The 25,451-nt window shown below is 38.1% G+C and overlaps 1 protein-coding gene across 2 annotated transcripts in view; it reads left to right on the top strand.

Moving 5' to 3' along the window:
* C2H4orf45 (chromosome 2 C4orf45 homolog) overlaps positions 1-25,451 on the top strand; it is a 95,927-nt gene that overhangs the window by 41,384 nt on the left and 29,092 nt on the right. For both annotated transcript variants that reach the window (XM_032332670.1, XM_032332671.1), the window contains exon 3: positions 10,581-10,639. In XM_032332670.1, the coding sequence (XP_032188561.1) occupies positions 10,581-10,639 (59 nt within the window). The remainder of the gene's footprint in view (positions 1-10,580; positions 10,640-25,451) is intronic.

The following is a 25,451-nucleotide window of genomic DNA, read 5'->3' on the forward strand; positions in this document are numbered from 1 at the left end:
GATGATAATGATGATGACATTCTGAATATGTATTATATACTGTATTCTTATCATAAACTAAAAAAAAAGAAAATGTTATTAAGAAAATCATAAGGAAGAGAAAGTACATTTATAAAACTGTACTGTATTTGTCCAAAAAAATTCCACATGAAAGTACACTTGCACACTTCCAACCCATGTTGTTCAAGGGTCAGCTGTGCATATTAGTGAATAACCATCTATAATTTATCCACCAGTTAGGGTCTAGACTTGGCCATCAAGGCTCCTGATCTTCCACTAGGCACCTAGGCATGGCTGTCTACATCTAAGGCAATATTCGTTTTTCAGTCTAGCCTCAGATTCCTTACCAACCCAGAGCTTCAGGCAGTTACTTTCGATCCATATGACTTGGCATGAATTGACATTTGAGTTGACACAAATACACACACTCCATGCATAAAAATGATTTCCTAATTACAAACGGTATATGAGAGTCTGTGTCGCTCACACCCCTCCTTACCAGGGAGCTGGTTCATTCCCTAGTTTGATGTAACTTAGGGAAATGGAGAAATGCCTCAACGTACCTCCTGTTTTTCTCTGGCTCCTTGTCTTTAGTGGACCTTGTCTACATCCCTCCACCATCCTTGTGCATAACCCGATGAAGATGGCACTCTGTTTCAGCCTAACTTCAGGGACTCCTCAGGGTCTCTCATTGCAGTTGCTCAGAGCTCTGATTTTTCAGCACAAACCTTTATCTAGTGGGTTTCTATAACCTGAACAGCTATTCTTTCTAATCCACCACTCCAGGTTTGCAGGAGACTGTCAGCTACCGATGCTCAGGCACCTCCATTAGACTCTTGGTAAGATGCCGGGGCAGCTGCTTCCTACCTGGGAATGGCCTCTCCTGTTTGGTGACTGGGAAGGGTTTTATAGGTCATCTGCATTTTGGTAGAAAGACAATAACTTCTAGACTGAGTGACGACTGAAAAATGTCCCCACATCAAAGAGGTCAGTAAAGATCATAATATCGGGTTTCTTTTCTGGATCTTTTTATGTTTAGCTATTTCCTACTCATGTTTATATGGGCTGCAATGTCATCATAGCACGTGTATATATAAACCAGTAAAGATCATTGTTTTTGTTATTATCTCAGATTTAAGAGTAGTACATTCTTCTTCTCCTCTATTAAAAAATGGATTTAGTCTCTGCCAAACTGCATGTGATGTTTCTGTAAGAATTATATGAAGACTGGGCAACCCTCCTGAGTCTCCTTCCTCTTTGGGAGCTTTGCACTATCACTTTATTCTCAGTCAATAAACTTTGCCTTGCCGCCCACAAAGAAAAGAATATATGAAGACCATTGAAACAATTTTGGTTTCAACCCCATGCTAAACTGAGGGGACTTTCTAACTCCTTCCTAGCTGAGCATCTCTCCCTCCCCTTGGTTCTCTTTTTAACCCAAACCTCAATAGTATCTGCTGGCTTCCTAGTGCCATTTTCTGCTCCTGCACTCTGGCCTCATGACCAAATGATTTAAGTCATTTGGTTTTCCCACAAAAACAAGGCTATACTGGATTCAATGACTAATTCTTCATAGGTGTGATCCCAAAGACAATATTAAACCAATTAATCATAACCTATATTACAACCAATATGTCATGGAGTCTAACAACTTGAAAATCTACATAAAGTTCTCTTTATGGGAACCCATCAATATATTTATATATGATACAGTATAGTGTAATAAAAAGTAAAATCTTCAAGACTTTGAAACTTCTGCCTTATTTGTAAATGCCACAAATTCCAGGGTTATAAAACGCAGAGGTCAGAACACCTGGGTGGCTCAGTTGGTTAAATGACTGCCTTAGGGTTAGGTCATGATTCCATGGTCCTCAGATCAAGTCCCACACAGGGATCCTGCTTCTCCCTCTACCTGTCGTTCCCCCTGCTTGTGCTCTCTGTCTCTCTCTGTCAAATAAATTAATAAAATCTTTTTTTTAAATTTCTGTTATTAAAAAAAAAAGAAATGCAGAGGTCTTCTCTGTGACAGTATTAGGGCTATTTGAACAGACTAATAATAAGACATTAAGTTTCTTAATGGCTGTGAATAAACCAATCAAGGTTTGGTTGCTTCATTAGACATTTTTTTCTCTCTGTGAATTTATTTAGAGAAAGCAAATGTAAAAAGTGAGGAGTAAAAACTTCCATGTGAGGAAGTTTCTGTGATTAGTTCTGTTTTAGGTTGAGGAAACTGGAGGTATTGACAGGAGGGTTTCTTGTCCGAGGCCTTGGCATTAATAAATGGTAGAACCAGGATTTCAACGTAGGCTGTGGAGTCACAGGGCTTCGTGGGAGTACAGCGTTTATGAGATGAAAGGACTGAACATAAAGTCAGAACCCTCGACTCAGAGCCACCGTGTGAAGCTAACATCTGCGTGATCCTCATTCTGTGAGGCAGGGTCTGGCTGGGGTCAGTCCCAACTGCCTTCTCTTACAGAGTGTGCATCATTTCCTCAAGGTTCCCTCAATTTTCTCCCAGCTTTCCATTCTGTTTCACTGGCACCCCAGAGATTTCATTTACACTATTAAGATTAATTTTGAGTAGCTATCACTCACATATTTGATATAGTAAGAAATAGCTTCGTACTAGTTATTTTTGAATTTCTACCTAATAAGCATTTTACATTGCTTCAAAACATAGCATCAAGTACAATCTTCAGCATTATGGGGAAAAAAGAAGACAGTGAGGTTCTAGTGAACTGCCCCTTCTTTTTCGTCCTAGCACAACTCTGTGCATTCTTCTAAACCATCCACCTTCACACCACAGGGTCCTGTATAACCTTCAAATTCACCTGGCAAAAAGGATTGCCAGTGTGGAGGTGATCAGTATGTAGACCACCAATCACCTATTTCAGAATTTCTAAGTGTTTTCCTCACCAAATTTCTTATTTACTTCTGGGTTTACTTGGGTAAATCCCATTCAGTGTTATTAGAATTCCTAGGATCTCACATTCCTAATCTCCAGATTTTTTAAGGAAGATTTTATTTATTTCACAGAGAGAGAGATAAAGAAAGCAAGCAGAAACAGAGAGAGAATCAGGCTCCCCACCGAGCAGGGAGCCCGATGTGGGACTGGATCCCAGGACCTTGGGATCATGACTTGAGCTGAAGGCAGATACTTGACCGACTGAGCCTCCTGGGCGCCCAAGATGTTATTATCGATATAGAAGATTTTATAAAGATAATAAACGGGGCACCTGGGTGACTCAGTGTGTTGGGCCACTGCCTTCAGTTCAGGTCATGGTCTCAGGGTCTTGGGATGGGGCCCCTGCATCGGGCTCTCTGCTCAGCAGGGAGCCTGCTTCCCCCTCTCTCTCTGCCTGCCTCTCTGCCTGCTTGTGATCTCTCTCTCTCTCTGTCAAATAAAAAAAAATTTTTTTTTAATACAAAAAAGATAATAAGCTCCTTTTATCAACCAAGTTATAAGAGCAAAACAGAAATAGCTTTTCTAAAATTAGGCTTCCTTTTGCATTGCTGCTGTTCTTCCCCAGATGGGCGTGTGTTTAGCTCTCACTTTATACTTCTTGGAGTTATTTGCATCCTAACAGTTTGTGATTTAATATAAAAATAATTACATTAGCACCTTTCATCCTTAAGTGCTGAATAAAGTCATGCATTTTCTGATACCAGAGGAAGTCTTCCATGAGGGAGTGCCACATGCCGTCCATCTGTGAGGGAGGAGAAACACGGGTAAGGGAGGCCAAACAACCCTCCCTCTCCTCGAATATAATATAGTAACACCACTAACCTCCTGATACATAGATGTTATATTTTCCCCATTTTATAAAGCATGCCTTTATAGGATGCCTCAGATAAACTGAAGGAACTAATTCTCTTATAAAATCTTACTCATAGCTGAACTTCTGGAAAAAAAGATTTTACGTTTGATGTTCCCTTTCTCTAACAGACCATGAAAACAACAAGGGAGGCATGTATCACTGCTTTGCATTCTGTATTGTGTTCAGAGCAGTTCCGTGAAGAATAACATGTTTGGAACGGGAAGCGTCTGTGTTGGTAGCTAGGGACACTGCCACGCCACATTTTACTGGGCAGCCCGCCCTGGACCTGACGCCCTAACCAAACACAGCTTTCTTTCTCTTGTTGAGGTGACTTTATAGAAATCATCGGCGAATTGGGAAAAAAAAACCATTTTAATTTTCACATCTTTCGTTAGGATGTAGAAATGTGAGAAAGAAAGAAAAAGAAAGAAAGAAGGAAAGGAAAGGAAAGGAATTCTATAATTTAGAGCCTAGGGGGTGATTTTATTCCTTAATTAAGGAAGGCTTAAAATATGCCATGCTGGTTACAAACTTTTACAGGGCTTGACGTAACATCTTGAGGATGTGTCTAACAGTAAATGTCACTTTTTTTTTTTTAAATCATACTACCTAAAGTTAGTAATTCAGCATATGCCATCAGTTTTCAACAAATATTATTTGATGATGATAGGGAAATACAAAGCTTAGAAAAGAATGTGTAAATTAGAATGTGTTCTAGTAAACCTGTGGTTTAAATCCATAGCCAAGGTCTTTTCACTATACTGTCAAAGAACTGTGAAATTTGTGTGCGACTAATACCCCCAACACAGGTGGCTAAAATACCAGAACATCTGTTTTCTAAATCTGGCATTTAGGGGCACCGGGGTGTTCAGTCAGTTAAGCTTCTGACTCTTGATTTTGGCTCAGGTCATGATCTCAGTGTCGTGAGATTAATTCTTGTGTCGTGGTCTGCGCTGGGCATGGAGCCTACTTAGGATTCTCTCTCCTCATCTCCCTCTGCCTCTACTCCCTTAAAAAAAAAAACCTGGCATTTATCCTGGCTTTTAAAAATCTTTGGGAGAAATTCTAAAATTACTATAAATTGAAGATTATAGTTTTTCCTACTATTCAGGTCCAACACTCCCATAGTACTTCAGTGGTATTGACAGAAATGCCCAGAATGCATAGCCAACAAGACTAGCAATCTGGAGTAATCTATTCTTTTCCCGGGACTGAATTTAGGATATCCAGAAATCTTGATTAAGCAAACTGAAAATGATTCTTTAAATATAGGAGATCCCTGCTATGTGGTCCCAGCTACACCCCTGGCTAGAAAAGATCTAAAAGTAGTTGCTGTTAAGGATCCATGTGAGCTCCCTCAGCTGTTTGGGGAAGTAATCACAGGAAGTGTCTTTGTGTTGCTGCTGTTGAAATTTTTAGTGTGACTCCTGTCAGCAACTGGACAGCACAAGCCCAGATACATTTTATTTTTTTTATGTTGTTAAAAAGTATATTTGGATACTTACTCATATGTTTCTTAATTTCAATTCAATTAACATATAGTGTATTATTAGTTCAGAGGTAGAATTTAGTGATTCATCCACATCATAGAACACCCAGTTCGTCAACTGCCCTCCTTAATGCCTATCGCCTAATTACCCCTTCCCCTCACCTACCTCCCCTCCAGCAACCCTCAGTTTGTTTCCTAGAATTAAGTGTCGCTTATGGTTTGTCTCCCTCTATGTTTTTATCTTGTTTTATTTTTCCTTCCCTTCCCCTATGTCCATCTGTTTTGTTTCTTAAAATTCCACATATGAGTGAAATCATATGGTATTTGTCTTTCTCTGACCGACTTACTCTGTTTAGCATAATACCCTCTAATTCCATCCACGTCATTGCAAATGGCAAGATTTCATTCTTTTTGATGCATGAGTAATAATCCATTGTACATATATACCACCTCTTCTTTACCTGCTCATTGTTCCAGGGATATCTAGGCTCTTTCCATATCTTGGCTACTGGGAACATTGCTGCCATAAACATTGGGGACCAGATACCACCTTTTAAATGGCTTTAAGCAACTTGAGGTCTGAGATCTGTTTTATTTAATCTTATATGGACAACATCAACACCACTTTCCTACTGCTTAGCATGATGTAGATGATTATCAATAAGTAATCGGAGATAGGCATGGAGATGGCTTCACTTCTCACGCAGTGTCTTTGTGCAGAGACCAAGTTGCAGAAGAGAAGAAATGAAGTTTGAAGTGTGCATTCAATTGAGAACTGTTGTACTCCTAGCGTATTCCATAGGCATTTGAAAACTATGTACCATCTTTTTTCCCCCTTTGTTGCTAAGACTTAGTTATACCGTTACTGTTCCTACAGCCTGAGCTGCCACCCCTTGTGTAATTCTGTGTTGTAAAGCTAATTGGACAATTAGCTTGGGAGAAGCACACTTTGTAACCTTTGAGTTAACAACTGTGCCAACACATCAGAAAACTCCAAGGGTGAGAACACTTGCAAAACACGCCTTGATTATATTTCAGAAACTGTGCCCCTGAGCACAGAGACCTAGGAAGCTCTTGTGTAGCTTCTCTGTAGCTCCACTAGCTGAATCTGTGCAGATCTCAGAGCCTGGATCATCAGCGCACTCCAGAGGAAGGGCTGGTAGTAGAATGGCTACTCATCACAAAGCCTCACAATTCCCAACAGAACAAGTTCTAGTCTTCCTTTAAACGAAAGTCCTTGGGTATTTTGAATAGAGAATGAATAAGGAGAACACTTATTGTCCGGGAGAAGTATGGCGACAAAATAGCAGATATTTGTCTTATCTCTGAGAATAAATGGGGCAACTAGCATTCCTAGTGCTTTTCAGGGCATGACTGTGAACTTAGCAAAAAACTGAATGTGACTTAAAAGCAAAAGTCGCCACTTGAAGAACTCTTCATTTTCCCCTTTTTCTCCCTTTGCATGCTAGACTGCCTGTTTTTTATAACATCTCAGCTTTCCTGTCTGTAAAATGGGAACTGTGTTCGTTTTCTATTGGGCATAGCAAATTACCACAAATTCAGCAGCTTAAAACAGCACCCATTTTTTTTATTCATAGTTCTGTAGGTGAGAGGTCCTGGAAGGCATGGCTGGGTTCTCTGCCTGGGTCTCAGAAAACTGAAATCAAGGTATTCGCTGTAGCTGTGATCTTGTTTGAGGCTTGTGGTCTCGTCAGAGTTCACGTGGTTATGGCAGATTTCAGTTCCTTGTGGCTGTGGATTGAGGTCCCACATTTTTGCTGGCTTTTAGCGGCAGGCCATCCTCAGCATCTGGAAGCTACCTACATTCTTTCCCATGTAGCAGCCCCCAATTTGAAAACCAGCACAGAGAGTCTCCCCCATATCAAATCCCTCTCACACTTCAAATTCCCTTTGCCAGGAAGAGCCCAGATCCTTTTAAGAGTTTACTTGATTAAGGAAGGTCCACTGAGGATAATCTCCTTTTCTTAAAGTCAACTGATTTAGGGTCTTAATTAAAATCCCTTCACAGCAGTAATTAGATCAGTATTTGGTGGACTATCTGGGAGAAGATGTGTATACCAAGGGATGAGAATAGTGGGGGTCATCTTAGAATTCTGCCCACCACAGGGATAATAATAATAATAATAATAATAATAATACCATATGGTATTGTTAAATGGATTAGGAGAGATAAGTATGTAAAACTCTTATCATAGTTTCTAGGAGAATGTCTCAGTAATGGGATCCAGTATCACTGGTGTTTATATATACCATATTTTCTTGCCTACATGGATTTTTGAATTATAGTATTATAAGCACTTTAGAAGCATAATGGAATATGTTGCTCACTATTTGGACACTCCACAGAAAACAGAGATGCAGGGGCCATAGTCAGCAAACTCATAAAACCTCATGATGTATTAATTCAAATTATTTAAAAACACTGCAGTTAAAAAAAGAGATACCAGGATATAATTTACATTGGAACTCAAGCCCATATATAATGTAGCATAAAATGAAGTATGGGTCTCTGCTTTTTTTTTTTTTTTTTTTTTTTGCATTTTAATACAAAAAACGCATCGCAGAGTCCATGCCTTAAACACTGACATTTTTCAGAAAGAATTGTTTTGTTTCTACTCATGCCCTGAATATAAAATGAATACTTCAAATGCGCCATTCATACAAAGGCCTTTATGCCCCCTTTCACCCTTCAATAGTTCTGGTCTAGAATAGGCAACATTATGCAATTCGGTGATCCGGCTACAACAATGAGAATGCTTCTCACAGGCTGTGGGAAGAAAGACACCTAAGGGGTTAACAGTAATATTTTGCAAATTGAGGCAAGTGAAGAAAAAATACATTAGCATAAGAAAAGGTAGCCTTAGGGAATTTTCCACTCAATGTTTGGTACTAAGAGCTCTATGTTACCGAGAAGGAGGATAGAGAAGAGAAACCCTAGTGTCTATGCATTCTTGCAATGCATTGCCATTGTATTCATTCTACGGGTAAGAAAGACCTCATAGTTACAGAGATGGAAAATAGCTCTTTTAAGTAAAATAAATAAATAAATCAAAATTGGATATATTAAGAAAAGCATGTTGACTCCAGTACGGTAGAAAAGCAAGAGGATTCCTCCATGATCAGTCCCCAAAAGATTTCTTAAGTATGTCAGGACTAGCCTAGAAGTGGTTTGAGATTAAAAGTGAAAGTATTAAGCAACAATTTCAGTTGTGAACTGGAATGGGCCCCGTAGGTCTGCAATTAGCTCAAATTTAACAGGTTTTAACCCATTTCAGAGATAGTAGCTAATTCACAGTACCTGAATGTAGTTAGTAGTTACTTCCCTTCTTTAAAGATTGCTTCATAGGAAATGCCCACTTTTGAGTTATGATTGTTTGTGCTTGTTAAAATATTCAAACTAACTGATTTCATTAAGCTAGAGACCATACTAATGCATTGTTACCTATTTCTATGAAGATGTTGAGCTAGGTTTTGATTCAGTCTTTTCTTTACTCTTATGAACTGACCAGTTTTTTTTTTTTTTAAAAGACAAAGATCTTTTTCATTCTGAATTTCATTAGATTTAACACCACAGGCAGCAAGATTATCCAAATAAACTGTGGTGCATTTCATTAATAAATTGAGAAGGGACAGCTTATTTTAAGTAAATGTTTTATGACATTATACACTAATAACTAAAGGACAAAAGGGGGTAGCAAAAGAATCTGTTGCTTATTTCTAATAAAAGTCTTTCCAGATTAAGACAGTGCAACTTTTGTGTTTTAAAAATGGTAACAAAGATCAAAGAAGATTGTCCAATTCCTGGAAAATTTGTCAAAATGCTGATAACAAAGTTATTTATAAGTCAGTTGGTAAGGTCAATTTTAGGGAATCACATGTCAGAAATAACTGAGAAAATTATACCATGATCTATACAGATTACTAATTTTCAAATCTTCTCTGGAATAATGGGCTACCCTTGCATTTAAACCTTGATTTTCCTTTTTTTTTTTTTTTTAAAGATTTTATTTATTTACTTGACAGACAGAGATCACAGGTAGGCAGAGAGGCAGGCAGAGAGAGAGGAGGAAGCAGGCTCCCCACGGAACAGGGAGTCTGATGCAGGGCTCTACCCCAGGACCCTGAGATCATGACCTAAGCCAAAGGAGAGGCTTTAACCCACTGAGACACCCAGGTGTCTCTAAACCTTGTTTTTCTTGTCCCTGCTTTTATTTATTTACACATGAATATTAAAGAGGTAGAAGTGATGAAGGTTTCAACTTCATCTCTGAAAAGATGACAAATAGATCTGTTTTCCCAACACAAATAACTCTGAAGGACTTGATTAGGAAAGTCCTAAAGTAAAGCTTGAGGGAAAAGGAAGGGGAGGATTTAAAAAATGTACTAAGTATTTCTTCTGATGCTGAAATTATAATTCAATCTTGCTACTTTTCGAGATGTTATGAATATAGCATCCCACATCAATGTAAGTGAAAAATGATTTCCAAAACTGAAGTGAGATACTTTTGATAACCCAGATCATTGTTTCCCAACCCAAGTATGGAAAACTGAGTAATGATTGTAGACCAAAGGCTTTCCAATATAAATTTGACACCCCTATTTCCCTTGCTTATTCGCAAGATGTGCCATCCACTGCCTAGTTCCTGGGGTAAAGGAGCCCGTATAGAAAGGCCATTTGTTCAGTGATAATGGATCATTTCAATGTACAGAAGAGAGTGTGGGGATTATTTTTTTTTAATGTGGAACTGGTCCTAAACTAAAAATATTTCATCAATGTTGTAAATTATGCTTTCTGAAAGGGATTTTCAGATTTACACCTTACCACAGGCTGTCTATAACCCAGTTTTTCCTACATTATTGCCACCACATTTGCTAATTCTGTGAGGATAAGATGAAGTAAAAAGAATTAGACTATTTGGGTCTGAATAGCGGTTTAGGATGCCTGCTCATTATCAGACAGAATCATAAAAACAGAAAGGAGTTTTGAAACTATGGGCTACACTCTTCCTACTACTAATATTTCTACTTTTACAGAGAGGGCAAATAAAGCACACAGAATGATATTTGCTTTACTTCTTGCATTTTTTTTCTCAAATCAAGAATCAAAAGGTTATGTTCTTTTAATTGTATTTACCATCTCTTACTTCATTTCCCAGCCTGACTTCCTTTTTTGACTAGGAGTACAGACTGTTAGACATGCTGGTGCCAATTTACCTGGAAGTTAGGTTACATAATTTTTCTTTCTTTTACAGTATGGAGAACTAAGTCAAGCCTCTATTGATAAAATAAGCCACAGATACCAAAACCCATGGTAAGCACATGCTGATACATTGTTAATTAATTACTTAGTTAATTAATTGATGTGTTTCCTTCTTAAACTAGTAACGTTTTTTTGTTTGTTTGTTTTTGTTTTGTTTTTGTTTTCTTTTACTTTTGAGTGTATTACAACTTTATTTCTTTTTATATCAGGTAGGTTTCTTTGTAAAATCATGAATTTTTATTCCTAATAAAAACATTAAATTTTCGTGGCCTGTTAGATTTAATTAGGGGAAGGAAAGGAGCAAGGCAGGCAGAGAGTAAGCAACTGTGAGAGAAAGCAAGTGGAAAAAAAGAGAGCCAGCGGCAGCTATTGAGAACACCAACTGGATGAGTAAGGTAGAATTAACTATATAAATAATTCTGTCTGTGAAATAGTAACAACACATTTTTTTTTTTGTTTTTGTTTAAAAGAAAACCTCATTTCATGCTGTTGGCCTAGAAACTATCATCAGGGGTAACCTGGGTTAATAAACATAATCCTACTGAAGTCACACAATGACTTGAATTCGTGCTATCTTAAGGCAAACTAAATTAAAAATGTCTTACCTCAAGGTATGTTAAATTATGGGAAAAAGAGCAAAACCTAGGCTTATCACCTGTAATTCTAATTCCTAAGTGGAAAGGAATCAATCAGCATTGTTCTTATAAGACTGCAGATTCAAAATATCTTTGTTATCTTTAGATTTTTGATAGTGAGAATTTCTGGAGCCTCTTTCACTCATTTTTATTTGTTGAAGGACACAGCTATTATCATGAGCAAAATTAATGAATTCCAGTCTCCTTCTGCTTTGCCACAACATAAGCTGCCCCAAAAAGAGAAAAGCTCTCAAACCCCATGTCAAAAGCCTACTAGTTACCACGGCAGAATCCCAGGACAAAGAAAGATCTCACTGGGCAATTCCTATAACTTACAAAGCATATCTTATGTTTAAACCACAGAGAAATAGTTACAGTTTATTGCTTGCAAGGCACATGTTATTAAAATATCAATTTAATTTGTTCAGATAACACTGCAGGCATCTATCTGTAAATGCTCTATGAAAAATTTTTAAACCAAAGAAACCCATTAAAAGTCACTGAAAATCAAAGAAACTTCTACAAACACTGGTAATGTAAGTGCGAAAATTTACTGCATTTATTTTAACATTAAACATTAGAAAGGATCTGGGAAATACTTAAGCTCTGAACACTTTCAGAATATGAAAGAATGTTAGCTATATTCATTTCTAGGGAATATGATATGGTTTGTGCCAGATCAGGACATGTAAACGTTTATAAACAAAGACCTCATACTCAACTGGGAAATTGGAGATTGGATATATATTTGTATAAATTATAAAATCAGTTTGCGTATGTAAAGTGCCAAATGCATAATGAAGACAATTATCATTACAAAATGATAATTAGGAAAGTTCAGAATTTTAAAAAAAGTATAATGATGACCCTCTAGATTTGCCTGTAACCTCTGGCCCAGGTCCTACTTTTAACTAGTCAGATGCCAATATCCTGAATGCTGCCTCCCTCTTGAGACTTCATCCATATCCACTGTTTAAGAGGCTTCTCACCCAAGTCTCTGGCTGGGAGGGAGGTCTTGAATAAGACACTGACTTGGACAGGCCCAGGTGTGCCCCACTACCTCATGTTCTCTAAGTGGGATGAAGAGCCATTTCCTTTCTGGACAAGGTTAGTGCTTTAGCCTCCCATTCAGTTTTCATGCCCTGTCCTCCTCAATCAATGGTGTTCACTCAATAAATCTAGTACCTCCTGTTTGAAGCATAGGTCGATTCTGTGGCCACAGGGGTGAACTAGACAAGCCCAACGTATGCTCTTTTTGGAATTTGTATTTTAGGGGAGGAGACAGACATTAAACAACTATATGACTTTTAAAAAACATTATGCTCACGTGTCTCACGTTTTTAAATAACTTTTAACCTTACACATATAATTCATGCTTATGGCTACAAATCAAACAATATAGAGGTTTATTAAGAAAAAGTTAATATCATATCCTATCCCATCCAGTTCATGATTTCAGTTGGATTTTCAAGAAAACACATGTTTTCAATAAATGAAAGGAAGGATTTGAGCTGAATTTTCAAGAAAACACAGGCTTTAAATAAATGAAAGAAAAGAAGAAGAGATGATATTTGCTGTTATCATGGAGAATAAGAATGTATTAGGCACTCTGTTGAAGCAGATTTTAACATCATCTTAATTTTATAAGTGAAGAAATTGAATTTCAGAGGTTCAGTTACATGACCAGGGGTCACAGCGTTAATATTCCAGCCAAGTTGACCAATCCCATTGACCTAGGCTGGGATCTGGGCTTAGACACTTTAAGAGGGCTCTCTGAGAGATACCGCTGTGGAGCCAGGATTGAAGACCACTCCTGAAGCCTGAAGAAGGAAGGGCACTGAGCCTTCAAAAGTGCCCCCACTGGGGACAAGATGAATGAGAGCTACAGAGGGAGAAAGGAGCCTTAGAGGAAGGGCCTTTGAGACAATAGAAGGCCATAAAGCCAGGGAGGAATTTTGAACAGAAGTGCTTAATACAAGGAAATGGAAATCTAAGAAAACAGTGACAGGTAAATATTTGGAAGTTAATAGTCCTCTCAGAAAAAGCACTGGAGGAAGAGTAGGATGATCTCAGTCAATAAAACCAGCACAAAAGAGTTTCTGTCCGAGAAAAAAAAAATAATTTTTGCCTGTTGTCATAATGGAGGTGAGTCCACTGTGTTTGGGGGCCCAGAAGTCCAGTAAAGGACAATCAAAGGATTTCCTTCATTCTGAGGCATACTTTTTAAACTCTGACTTTCTTGAAATCAGGATGTGTTTTAGAATAGCTATTTACAAATGTATTATACAGATGTGGTGCCTCTTTTTTTCCTCCCAAGTAAAGCTTTTATTAAAACAAGGGTGTGTTATACAATTTATTGGATCCTAAAGACCAGGAAAGATAAACTTCAACAAACTTGAAATGAAAATCTGCTCTGTGCCAGACATTCAGAATTAAAGAATTAATAAGCAGGGTCCTTACTTTCAAGTAGCTCACAGAGAGATGTAAACAGAAGATTTCGGTATAATAGACCTTGATGGAGAACAACTGCAGTAACCGGGTGTGGGTTACCTCCTTTTTCCCTTCTGAATTAAAGAAAACATTCTTGGGGCCCCTGGCTGGCTCAGTCAGTTAAGCATCTGCCTTTGGCTCAGGCCACGAGTCCAGGGTCCTGGGATGGAGCCCCGCTTAGAGTCTCACGTTGGGCTCCCTGCTCAGGGGGGAAACTGTTTCTCCCTCTGCCCCTCCCCCATTCACCCATTCATGCCCTTCTCTCTCTCTCTCTCTCGCTCTCTCATTCTTGCTATCTTTATCTCAAATAAATAAATAAAATCTTAAAAAAAAATTCTCTTTCTAAAAAAATCTTAAGTTTCTCTAGATATATAGACCGACGATTACCTGGTTTTCATATGGTCTCTTCTAACTGCAACTCAGTGTATTCCAATACATTTGTACTGTGTTTCTAATTTCAACAAGAAGACTAAAAAGCACAGATAGGAAATGGAGGAATCGTTTACCGTCAAATTAAAAGAGGTCATAAGAGAATGCACCAAAAACAGTGAAATAAGCAGGGACTTTTGTTTTAAGAAGCAAGTAAATTTATGGAAGTAGAAAACACTCCAGATAGCTAAAAGAATGTTGAAAAAGAAAACCAAACCTGGTGGCATCAGAATTCCAGACTTCAAGCTCTATTATAAAGCTGTCATCATCAAGACAGTATGGTACTGGCACAAAAACAGACACATAGATTAATGGAACACAACAAAGAACACAGAAATGAACCCTCAACTCGATGGTTAACTAAACTCTGACAAAGCAAGAAAGAATGTCCAATGGAAAAAAGACAGTCTCTTCAACAAATGGTGTTGGGAAAATTGGACAGCCATGTGCAGAAGAATGAAACTGTACCATTTCTTTACACTACACACAAAAATAGACTCAAAATGGATGAAAGATTAAATGTGAGACAAGAATCCATCAAAATCCTAGAGATCACAAGCAGCAAACTCTTTTACTTCAGCCCCAGCAACTTCTTACCAAACACGTCTCCAAAGGCAAGGGAAACAAAGGCAAAAATGAACTATTGGGACTTCATCAAGATAAAAAGCTTTCACACAGCAAAGAAAACTGTCAACAAAACCAAAAGACAATTGACAGAATGGGAGAAGATATTCACAAATGACATATCAGATAAAGGGATAGTATCCAAGATCTTCAAAGTACTTATCAAACTCAACACCCAAAGAACAAATAATCCAATCAAGAAATAGGCAGAAGACATGGACAGACATTTCTCCAAAGAAGACATTTTGCCAAGAGACACATGAAAATATGCTTAACATCACTTGGCATCAGAGAAATTCGAATCAAAACCACAATGAGATACCACCTCACACCAGTCAGAATGGCTAAAGTTTACAAGTCAGGAAATGATAGATGTTGGTGAGGTTACAGAGAAAGGGGAACCCTCCTACACTGTTGGTGGGAATGCAAGCTGGTGCAAGCACTCTGGAAAATAGTATGGAGGTTCCTCAAAAAGTTAAAAATAGAGCTACCCTACGACCCAGCAATTGCACTGCTAGGTATTTAACCCAAAGATACAAATGTAGTGATCCGGAAGGGCACCTGCACCCCAATGTTTATAGCAACAATGTCCACAATAGTCAAACTAGGAGCCCAGATGTCCATCAACAAATTAATGGATAAAGAAGATGTGGTATATGGATACACAATGGAATATTACATATCCATCAAAAAAATGAAAATTGCCATTTGCAATGACAAGGACGGAACTAGTAAGGACGGAACTAGTAAAATAAGTCCGTCAGAGAAAGACAATTATCATATGATCTCACTGATACATGTAATTTAAGAAACAAAACAGAGGATCATAGGGGAAGAGAGGAAAAAATGAAACAAGATGAGACCAGAGAGGGAGATAAACCGTAAGAGACTCTTAATCATAAAAAAACAACAGAGGGTTGCTGGAAGGGATGCGGGGTGGAGGGCTGGAGTAACTGGGTGATGGACATTGGGAAAGTAAGTGTTGTAATGAGCACTGGGTATTATATAAGACTGATGAATCACAGAACAGTGTCCTGAAACAAATAATACATTATATGTTAATTAAATGAATTTAAATAAAATTTTAAAATAAGAGGCAAGTAAATTCTGTAGAAGCTACACACCATCACTGAAGAGTGTGGGGCATGGAAATATTTTGTTTTCTTCTTCTTTTCCTTACATTTCACATAGTGCTTGACATGAATGGGCACTCAATACATATTTGCTGAATCAGATATAAAAGACAAATCCCACTTCTTATATCCATAATGGCACAGATTGTTACAGCTCAGGCCAAAGAAGCTAGAGAAATCCAAGCCACGAGGACTTCCTGAGAGAGACTAAATTTAAGCTGGGTTTAAAGGAACGTTTTAGGAAAATCTCTGGCTGCCTACTTGGGTGGATTTTTTTTTTCCCCATGCAAATGAGAGACTTGCTGAGATGATGATATAACAGAATTCTTCACAGGCAAATATCATTCCAGAAAGGAGCTGCTGACCTGCCTTTGACCTAATATCATGACAAAGTTGCCTCTGTGCCAACCAGGGCCCATGGTATTGGCCCAAGATTTATCTTAGTAATAATGTCATAACGAACATTACAAGTTTCTATGGAAAGTAGATGGGAATGGAAGGCAGTTCTCAAGGAGGCTGCAAAGTCCAAGGTAAAGACAAACAAACTCGATGCCAGCGATGAAAAGAAGGGCAGCATGAGTTTGAATGAGCGGAAATAACAACAATAAATAAAATCTTAGGGGAAAAAAAACAAAAGCCCTAGTTCTGAGCTCTGAGGACAGACTTCCTGAGTTCAAGTCTTAGCTTCACCACCTATTATCTATGACATCTTATACAACTGTTTAAATTATTTATGCCTCAATTTCCAAATTTATATGATGCTAACAGAATGTACTCCATTGGGATGTTGTATAGATGTATTGTTATGTACATAGCACTTAAAATAACACTTGGGGAGCGCCTGGCCAGCTCAGTTGGTGGAGCATGCAACTCTTGACCTCAGGCTTGTGAGTTTGAGCCCCCTGTTGAGTGTAGAGATTACTTACAAATAAAATCTTAAATATCAATCAATCAATCAAATCAAGTCAAAGAATACTTGGAACATGCTAAGTACTCAGAAAATAGTGTGACCATGTAACTTATCACCCAAAACACGATACTTCTGAGAGCGAAACAGAAAGCTAATCAAACTGGTCACCTGGACAACAAACTAAAATGAACAAATCAGGCCAATCTGTTAATAAATGTTATTATTAGTTAAATAAATGAAGTACATTGCAATAATGTAGCAAATACATTTATTAATGTATTTTTAGCTAAAAACAATCAGTATAGAGATTAGTATGGGATACAAATTTCATACTATATGGTTGAGTTAACCTCCCAAAAGTAGGAGAGAAGAAAGAGATGGAAAAGAAAAAAGGGAAAAATATGAAAATAAGAAATCGATTAAAATTAAATTAGATTAATATCTGACCAATAAGAGATCTAGAAAATAATCAGAAAAAACATAAGGAAATTGATAAAACAAGAAAATTTCTCAGAAGGGAATAATATGGGTTTCCAAATTGAAAGGCTCCATCAAAGCCAAAAAACCCCCATCCAAAACAAAATATATCAAGTCATATATCACTGAGAAACTTTGCTATGATAGAGATGAAGAGACCATTTAAAAACCTTCAAGAGGAAAAACAGGATATATACAAATGATCTAGAATCCAAAAGGTGTCATACTTCTTGATAGCAATACTAAACTCTAGAAGACAATGGGTTAATGCCTTCCATATCTGACAGGATATGACTTTCAACCTAGAATTCTATACCCAGCCAAATAATTAAGAAGAAACGTGGAAAAGAGACATTTTCAGGCATGTATTTAGGCACATATGTACTCAAAAAAAAAATTGTACATCAAAGCATTTTTTCCAGAGAATATAATCTAGCAAGACAATGGAGGTATATATCAAGAAAAGACAAAAGAAGACAGAGCAAGAAACACATTTCTTTGACAAGCAAAGGGGATTCCAAAGATGATGTTAAAGGAAAGTACCAGAAATATGACCATGCAGGGCCTATGGAACTATCAAATCAGATAAGAACAGGACAAATGGGGGCTTTAGAGAGCACGTTTACTGTATACAAATACTGGGTTAAGTTCCAAAAGAACCAGATGAGCTAAAAAGTGTTTACTTCTGCAGAAGAAAACTTTGGGACTGGGAGCAGGGAGAGAAAGGAAGTTTTTTTGTTTTTATCTTTTTTGTTTTTTTACTATGAGCTTTTAAATACTATTTGTATTATATATATGTACCTAAATTATTTCATTAAAATTGAAAAAAACTAGCACTATATTATTACTTGTACATAATATGACTTGTACAATGTTATATATTATTACTTGTACAATGTACAAGCATTTTATTTTGATAAAAGTATCACTAAATTGCAATAGTCAACCAGAATTTTAGTAATTTGGGCTCCTAAGTTGAAAAAGTTTCTGTCTAAAAGTAGGATTTTTGGTATGAAAGAAATATTCACTGACCTGAACAAACAGGGCTTTCTGTTTATTCAAAAAGGTGTAAGGTGTGCCTGTATTTGGCATTAGTGAGTGGGTGTGCAGAAAACTGCTTGTTTTATTCCATAATGAAATACTGCCAAAACCAGTTGTTAAACTAGCACAGACTTAATGACAGCCACTATTTAAAAAATATATTGGTACATAAATGTGTATTTCTTTTCTTAGAGTTGTTTTCCTCAAAACAGCCCTAAATCTTGACAGCTATGTTTAAGGCTGTCTGTGCCTGACCCATTGGAGGGATTTCCATGAGCATCAAGTAACAAAGTTCTGCAATTTTTGAGATCATCAGTACCTGCTTCTATGTTTGCCCTCTCGGTCCATTACCTAAAAACTGTCTTTGCACTTCCTTCCACCAAACCCCCTTGCCCCAGCCTCCTCTTCACCTTTGTGGGGAGGGAGGAGGGCTCTTGCTGAAGCCGCAGGTGTTGACAGGTCAACACGGAACTACCATGGTAGTCACTGCGTCAATACCACAACTATTCATTCAATAAATATTCAAGTGCCAACCATGTACCAGGCACAGTGTGAGGCCTGGGGATTCAGGCTGAACTAAATAGACATAATTCCTGTGGTCCTTGTATATTCTCATCAAGGCAGGACAGAAACAGCCAAGATATGATTGAAAATTTAACTGTGGAAGGTGCGATAAGGAAGAAATGCAGATGTATGTAAATGTTTCTGATGGAATGAATGAATATTCCTCATCACAGGTTGGAGCTCTTGAGCAACATGGTAAGATGCAACTACTTTTGGAAAAATCTACTGTTTTTGAAAGAAAAGCTAGCCAAAGAGATGGTGTTGTTATTCTTAAGAAGAAACTTGATGCCCAGGAGGGGAAACATTTCCTTCATTTCAGAATGTGGCTCTTGACCATGCATTACTTTCTGGATAATTTACAAAAGATACAGATGACCTGATGAACCCTGGGTGTTATGAATCACTGAACACCACATCAAAAACCAATGATGTACTACTATATGTTGGCTAATTAAGCTTAATAAAAAATAATAAGAAGAAGAAAAGAAAGAAAGCTACTTATGTCTGACACATGTAAGAAAGAGACATTACTAATTCCCTGGCCTATCATCTACAATTTCTCAGTATATCAGAACTGTAGTTCTTAGAACCTGTTCAAGAGACCAGGGTTACTGAGAGAGCAGCTGCTGGGCCTAACAAAATGGTTTATGGCAAGGAAATTCATGCATGGACTGCAAACTAATAGTAAACAGATGAGCTAAAATTTGGGGCCGGGGCAAACAGTTTATGCACTGAAAAGAACGCAGAAAAACAAGGATGAAGTATGTTACAAAGGCTCAGATTGCTTTTATTTTACTATCACCTATTCAGTTTCGTGAAGCCACAAACATGCCCTGATCATGGTAGTTTTAAACATTCTTATATCACCAACATTTACATAAATGGTGTACAGAAGATCAATAGTATCTCTTAGCTAATATCTGTATTACCAGATGAAGCAACAGAATAATAATCACTGTAGTCCATTTAATATGTACTACTTATTATCATTTGTTTTTCATTTTTTATTATTAATGTTCAATTAGCTATATGTTGGCTAATTGAATGCAATCTTTTTTTTTTAAGTAGACTCCACCCCCAGCATGGAGGCCAGCAGGAGCCTTGAACTCACAACTCTGAAAATTAAGACCTGAGCTGAGATCAAGAGTTGGAGGCTTGGGGCACCTGGGTGGCTCTGTGGGTTAAGCCTCTGCCTTCGGCTCAGGTAGTGATCTCAGGGTCCTGGGATCGAGCCCCACATCTGGCTCTCTGCTTGGTAGGGAGCCTGCTTCCTCCTCTCTCTCTCTGCCTGTCTCTCTGCCTACTTGTGATCTCTGTCTGTCAAATAAATAAATAAAATCTTAAAAAAAAAAAAAGAGTGGACGCTTATTTGCGACAATGTGGATGGAACTAGAGGGTATTATGCTTAGTGAAATAAGTCAATCAGAGAAAGACAATTATCATATGATCTCCCTGATATGAGGAAGTAGAGATGCAATATGGGGTGAATGGGGAGTAGGAAAAGAATAAATGAAACGATGGGATCGGGAGGGAGACAAACCATAAATGACTCTTAATCTCACAAAACAAACTGAGGGTGACGGGGGGGGCGTTATTGGGGAGGGTATGTGCTATGGTGAGTGCTGTGAAGTGTGTAAAACTGGCGGTTCATAGACCTATACCCCTGGGGCTAAACATACATTATATATTTATTTAAAAAATTAAAAAATTATTTAAAAAAAAAGAGTTGGAGGCTTAACTGGCAGAGCCACACAGACACCCCTCATTACCTGTTTTACTTTTCATTTTCAGCCCACTCATAACTTCAGGTTCTCTTGCCTGGAAGAGCAAGACTCTGAAACTGGGCAGAGTTGGGTTTAATTCCCTTATCTTATGAAATGTAGATGCTCTCTGAGCCTCAGTTTCAAGGGAAAGGGGGGAGTGAAAATATATATCCCATAGGGTTGTCTTGAGAATGAAGAGTCAACGGAAGTCAAGCACCCAGCATGGATCTGACACGCAAAAGATTAGCTTTCTTCCCCATTTTAAGAAAGTCCCAAATTGACCACAGAATTAGCTACTTCTTAAGGCTTTCTATTCGCTTTTAAAAACTATCACCTCAAAAGTGATAAATTCTAACTCTACTCTCTTCTATAAAATTTTCTCTAGGAGCACTAGACTGTTTTGAGGTACATTATTTGCTTTCTGTTTTAAAAAAAAAGATCATTAAATTTTTTTTTTTTTACCACCTTCCTGGTAAGGGGCCAAACTATTTCAAAGAATTTGAGTTTGGAAAAACTTCAGCTGTGAGTAGTGGTGAATTTATTATCTGTGGAATATTATTTCTCATCTATGTCATCATGAGGCCTGTGACTGGTGCATTTCCCCAAACGTTCACTGACCACAGTGATGAGAAAGCTGCAGTGCTCAGATGGGATATTTAAAAGACTGGGGGAAATAAAAAACAACAACAAAACAAACAAACAAAAACCTATAAGAGTCCCTGTAGCAGGAATGTTTTGAAATTATTAATAATCAGAAGGAAAGCTCTTGTTTGCATAAGTTTTATTCCAAATTAAATAGTCTCCTTGATATTGAGAGGAAATACTCTTTTCTAACTACTTTGGTTTATAGCCATTACTTGGAGCACTCATTTATTGAGTCAATCACTATGTTTGGGATATTGTTCTTTCCATCAAACAGCTCATAGCATAGTGGGGAAAAGAGACATACAGATAATTCTGAAACATGGACAGAGCAATACTATAGCCACACAAGGATATTACGCATATAACCCAGCACAAGTGTGAGAGAGGAGTTATGGGAAACTGTCTGGGGAGTAGTCTGAAAAGGTGAGGTTAGGCAATACAAGATGAGTGGGGTTGCAGAGGAGTGTTTTAGGAAGAACAGATACTGGGATGCTTGGGTGGCTCAGGCAGTTAAGCTGCTGCCTTCAGCTCAGGTCATGAACCCAGAGTCCTGGAATCGAGTCCTGCATCCGGCTCCTTTCAGCAGGGAGCCTGCTTCTCTCTCTGCCTCTGCCTGCTTTTGTGTGCTCTCTATCTCTCTGACAAATAAATAAAATCTTCAAAAAAGAAAAAAAGAAGAGCAGACACAGTAATAGAAGTTCAGAAGTGATAAATAAAATCGATGGATGCCTAAATGTTTCAGTGCTACTGGATCCCAAAGTGTTATGAATGGTGGAGGGACAAGTGAAGCCAGAATTGAGTCAGGAGTTAGATGAGATCACTTTTAAGTTCTTGTTTAAATTCCAGTTAGTTAAGACACACTGTAATGTTGGCTTCAAGAGTTCATTCTTAGTTCTGAACTTTAGAGGATGGAGAACCCCAAGAAAGAATTTAAATTTACCCATCTTCCTTTTTTATGTAGTACCCGAAGTGATAAAGTCATGCTTAGATTTTAGATAGGGGATGGGTATGAGGGGGCATTACTGGAGATAGGGAAGTCCAGGCAGGAGGAGTCTATCTGCTAGGCCCAGGAGAATGATGGTAATTTAGAGAGATGGCAATTAAGATGGAAAGAAGGAAAAAAAAGTCCAGAATTAACAAGGACAAAAACTGGCAGGACTTAGATATTGGATGTAGGAGATGAAAGTAATAATGGAGGCAATGGGCTTCCAATTTCTAGTCTGAGTGAATGATTTGACAATGGACCAACTCAGACGAGCACAGAAGCAGCATCTCCATTAAAGGGAAGAAGGTGATGATGATGAGTTCAGGTGGACTGGAAGTACCTGTGGGACAACCAGTAAGAAGCAGATAGATAAATATGTGAAACTACATGAAAGAGCTGTGCCAAGGAGCTTTTTCTGTCATCATAATTATGTTGTTTTTGAAAAAAATGTGCGTGGATGAGAATAGGGAAGACCAGAGAAATAAAGATAGAATTGTAGGGAATTCAAACCCTGCTGTTTGAAAAAAGAGAAGAGCCACGAAAGAAGGCATAGAAGGTGCACCTGGTGGCTCAGTCCATTAAGCATCTGCCTTCAGCTCAGTTCATAATTCCAGGGTCCTAGGATGGAGCCCAGCATCAGGCTCCCTGCTCAGTGGGGAGCCTGCTTCTCCCTCTCCTCCTTGCTTGTGCTCTCTGTCGCTATCTGTCTCTGTCTCAAATAAATAAATAAAATCTTAAAAAAAAAAAAGACACAGAAGAAAGGAATCTTAAAAAAAAAAAAAGACACAGAAGAAGTCCAAAGTGAAATAAGATGTTAATTGAAAAATGCCCACTGAAGAAAGTAGACAGAAAGTCATCAGAGACCATAATGAGACTAGAACAAATAGAACAATTTGGGAGAAGTGGAAGGAAGAGAGGGATGGAAGCTCCAGTAGAATGGGCTGAGGTATGAAGTACTCAATTACAGGCATGGCTTTGAAAAATTTGGATAAGAAAGAAACTGGAGGAGATGAGGGGTCAACTGTAGGTTTTCTTAGGTTAGGAGAAATGTTATCCTAGAGAAGTCTTCACTACTTGGAGTGATGGGTAAGTGGTGATGCAGCTAGGCGTGAAATGGCCCGGGTCAATGTGGAGACCCCAGATGATAAAAACTCCCTCATTTCCAGAGACTGAAAGGAAGGAGAAATGGTTTCCTTGGCTATGTAGGTAGAGATGTTCTCGTACATGTAAGTGTGGGGTAGGCATTGATGGTGGTGTTGAAGGAGTATAGATCTGATGGCCTCAGGTTTCTCGATGGACTCTTTTTTGTGTGTAGATTTTTTTATAATGGTAAAATATACATAACATAAAATACTATTTTAATCATTTTTATTGTATAATTCAGTAGTCCGTGAAGTGTTATGCAAGGCTCTGTCCTCTAGAGGACTAATGAAAATAGTGGGAATGAGATGCGAGTAGGAATCTTGAGGAAATAAGGAAGGGCTAGGGTGGCTGTTGAAGATGTGCACTAAGGATAAGTAAAAAGGTTGCTGCTCTGTAGAGTACTGAAGGCTCACCTACGGTTGGAGACAGCAGGTCTACATCAGCAAGGATATCCAATGTCCCAGGGAAGAGTTATTTACCTTGACACAAGACCCAAGAAAAACTGGAGTTGGGAGAACTGGCTCAACTTTTAGAAAAAGTAAAATTACACCTATACCTCATAACATACAAATTCCAGATGGACTAAAAATTAACTATTTTAGAAGTGAAATAGGGGCTCCTGGGTGGCTAAGTCATTGAGCATCTGCCTTCAGCTCAGGTCATGATCCTGGGGTCCTGGGACTGAACCCTGCATTGGGCTGTCTGCTCAGCGGGGGACATGTTTCTCCCTCTAACACTCCCCCTGCTTGTATTCCCTCTCTCGCTGTCTTTCTGTCAAATAAATAGATAAAATCTTATAAAAAAAAGTGAAATATTATAGAATGAAATGTATAGGAACATTCATATTATGTTTATATAGTCTGAGGGTACAGATGTCAGGATGTAGCATTAAGCCACAGTTGAAAATTTATGAGCGTGTTTTTCATGACTTTGTCTTTTAATGTTGCCTCATACTTACAATCCTCAAGAGCGTCTTGTGTTTATACTCAAGAATTCTAATTCAATTTCAATAGTATCACCCCTACTCATTGTGCCAGGTAACCTATGGGCAAGTGTAATACCAAGGAAACAAGACAATTCCTGCCCTCAAAAAATTATCATATGGGGGGAAGAAACACATCAACAGATAATTACACTAGAGTATATTAGGATGCAGTGATAGAAATATTGAATCAATATTTATTGATTACCTATTTGTGCCTGGCTAGGTCTGGTGCTGTGTTTAGATACTTGAGAAAGTATAACAACGAAGTGTCATGCCTTTTACAATAGGGAGTATGTTAGGAGGTACAAGGAAAACATGTAACTGAGAAACAAAACTCTGTGGGAGGGTCAGAAAGGCTCCATAAGATCCCCTGACCTTGAAGGATGGTTAGGAGTTAGCTTCTAGAACTGCTGTAGCGGGATTGCTATCACTTCAGAGAGGGAGCTTCACCTATTCAGACACATTACCTTGGGGCACATTACCACATATTTGACAAAAACTTTTCATTTCTGGCTTCTGTAGCAATGCATAAAGACGGCAGGACTTCACAGAATGCTGCAGCTTGTTTTCCGTCTAGCAGCCTAAAGGCTAACTCATTAAAATTCAAAGATGAATTACATGGTGGGTGACAGAACAAATGTTTTCTTCACTGAGCTGACTGAAGGCCTTAAGACAGTTTTTCCCAGAATCTAATTCACTCTTTGCAGCTGTTCAGTAGGACGTGACTGAGGCTTCACCTCCTCCCACAAATCTACCATGACACCATCCAACCCTTTTTGTTGGAGGTCACATGTGTATGGTATCAAGAGAAGAATAGGAAAACAATACGTGGTTTGACTTCGGAATCATGTGCATATCTTACAGGTAAGATATATATCTTACCTTTCATTTATAAAATAATTTAAATTAAAAATCTTAAAAAAAAAACTAGACATGTAGCCAGTTGATGGTTTAACCTACAAAGAGGGAATATTCCATGAGACTTTAAAGCACAGTCATTTGAGTACAAATATCTGGTGGGGTATACTCCAAGAACAAA

Source organism: Mustela erminea, chromosome 2 (genome assembly GCF_009829155.1).
Source record: "Mustela erminea isolate mMusErm1 chromosome 2, mMusErm1.Pri, whole genome shotgun sequence".
NCBI lineage: Eukaryota > Metazoa > Chordata > Mammalia > Carnivora > Mustelidae > Mustela > Mustela erminea.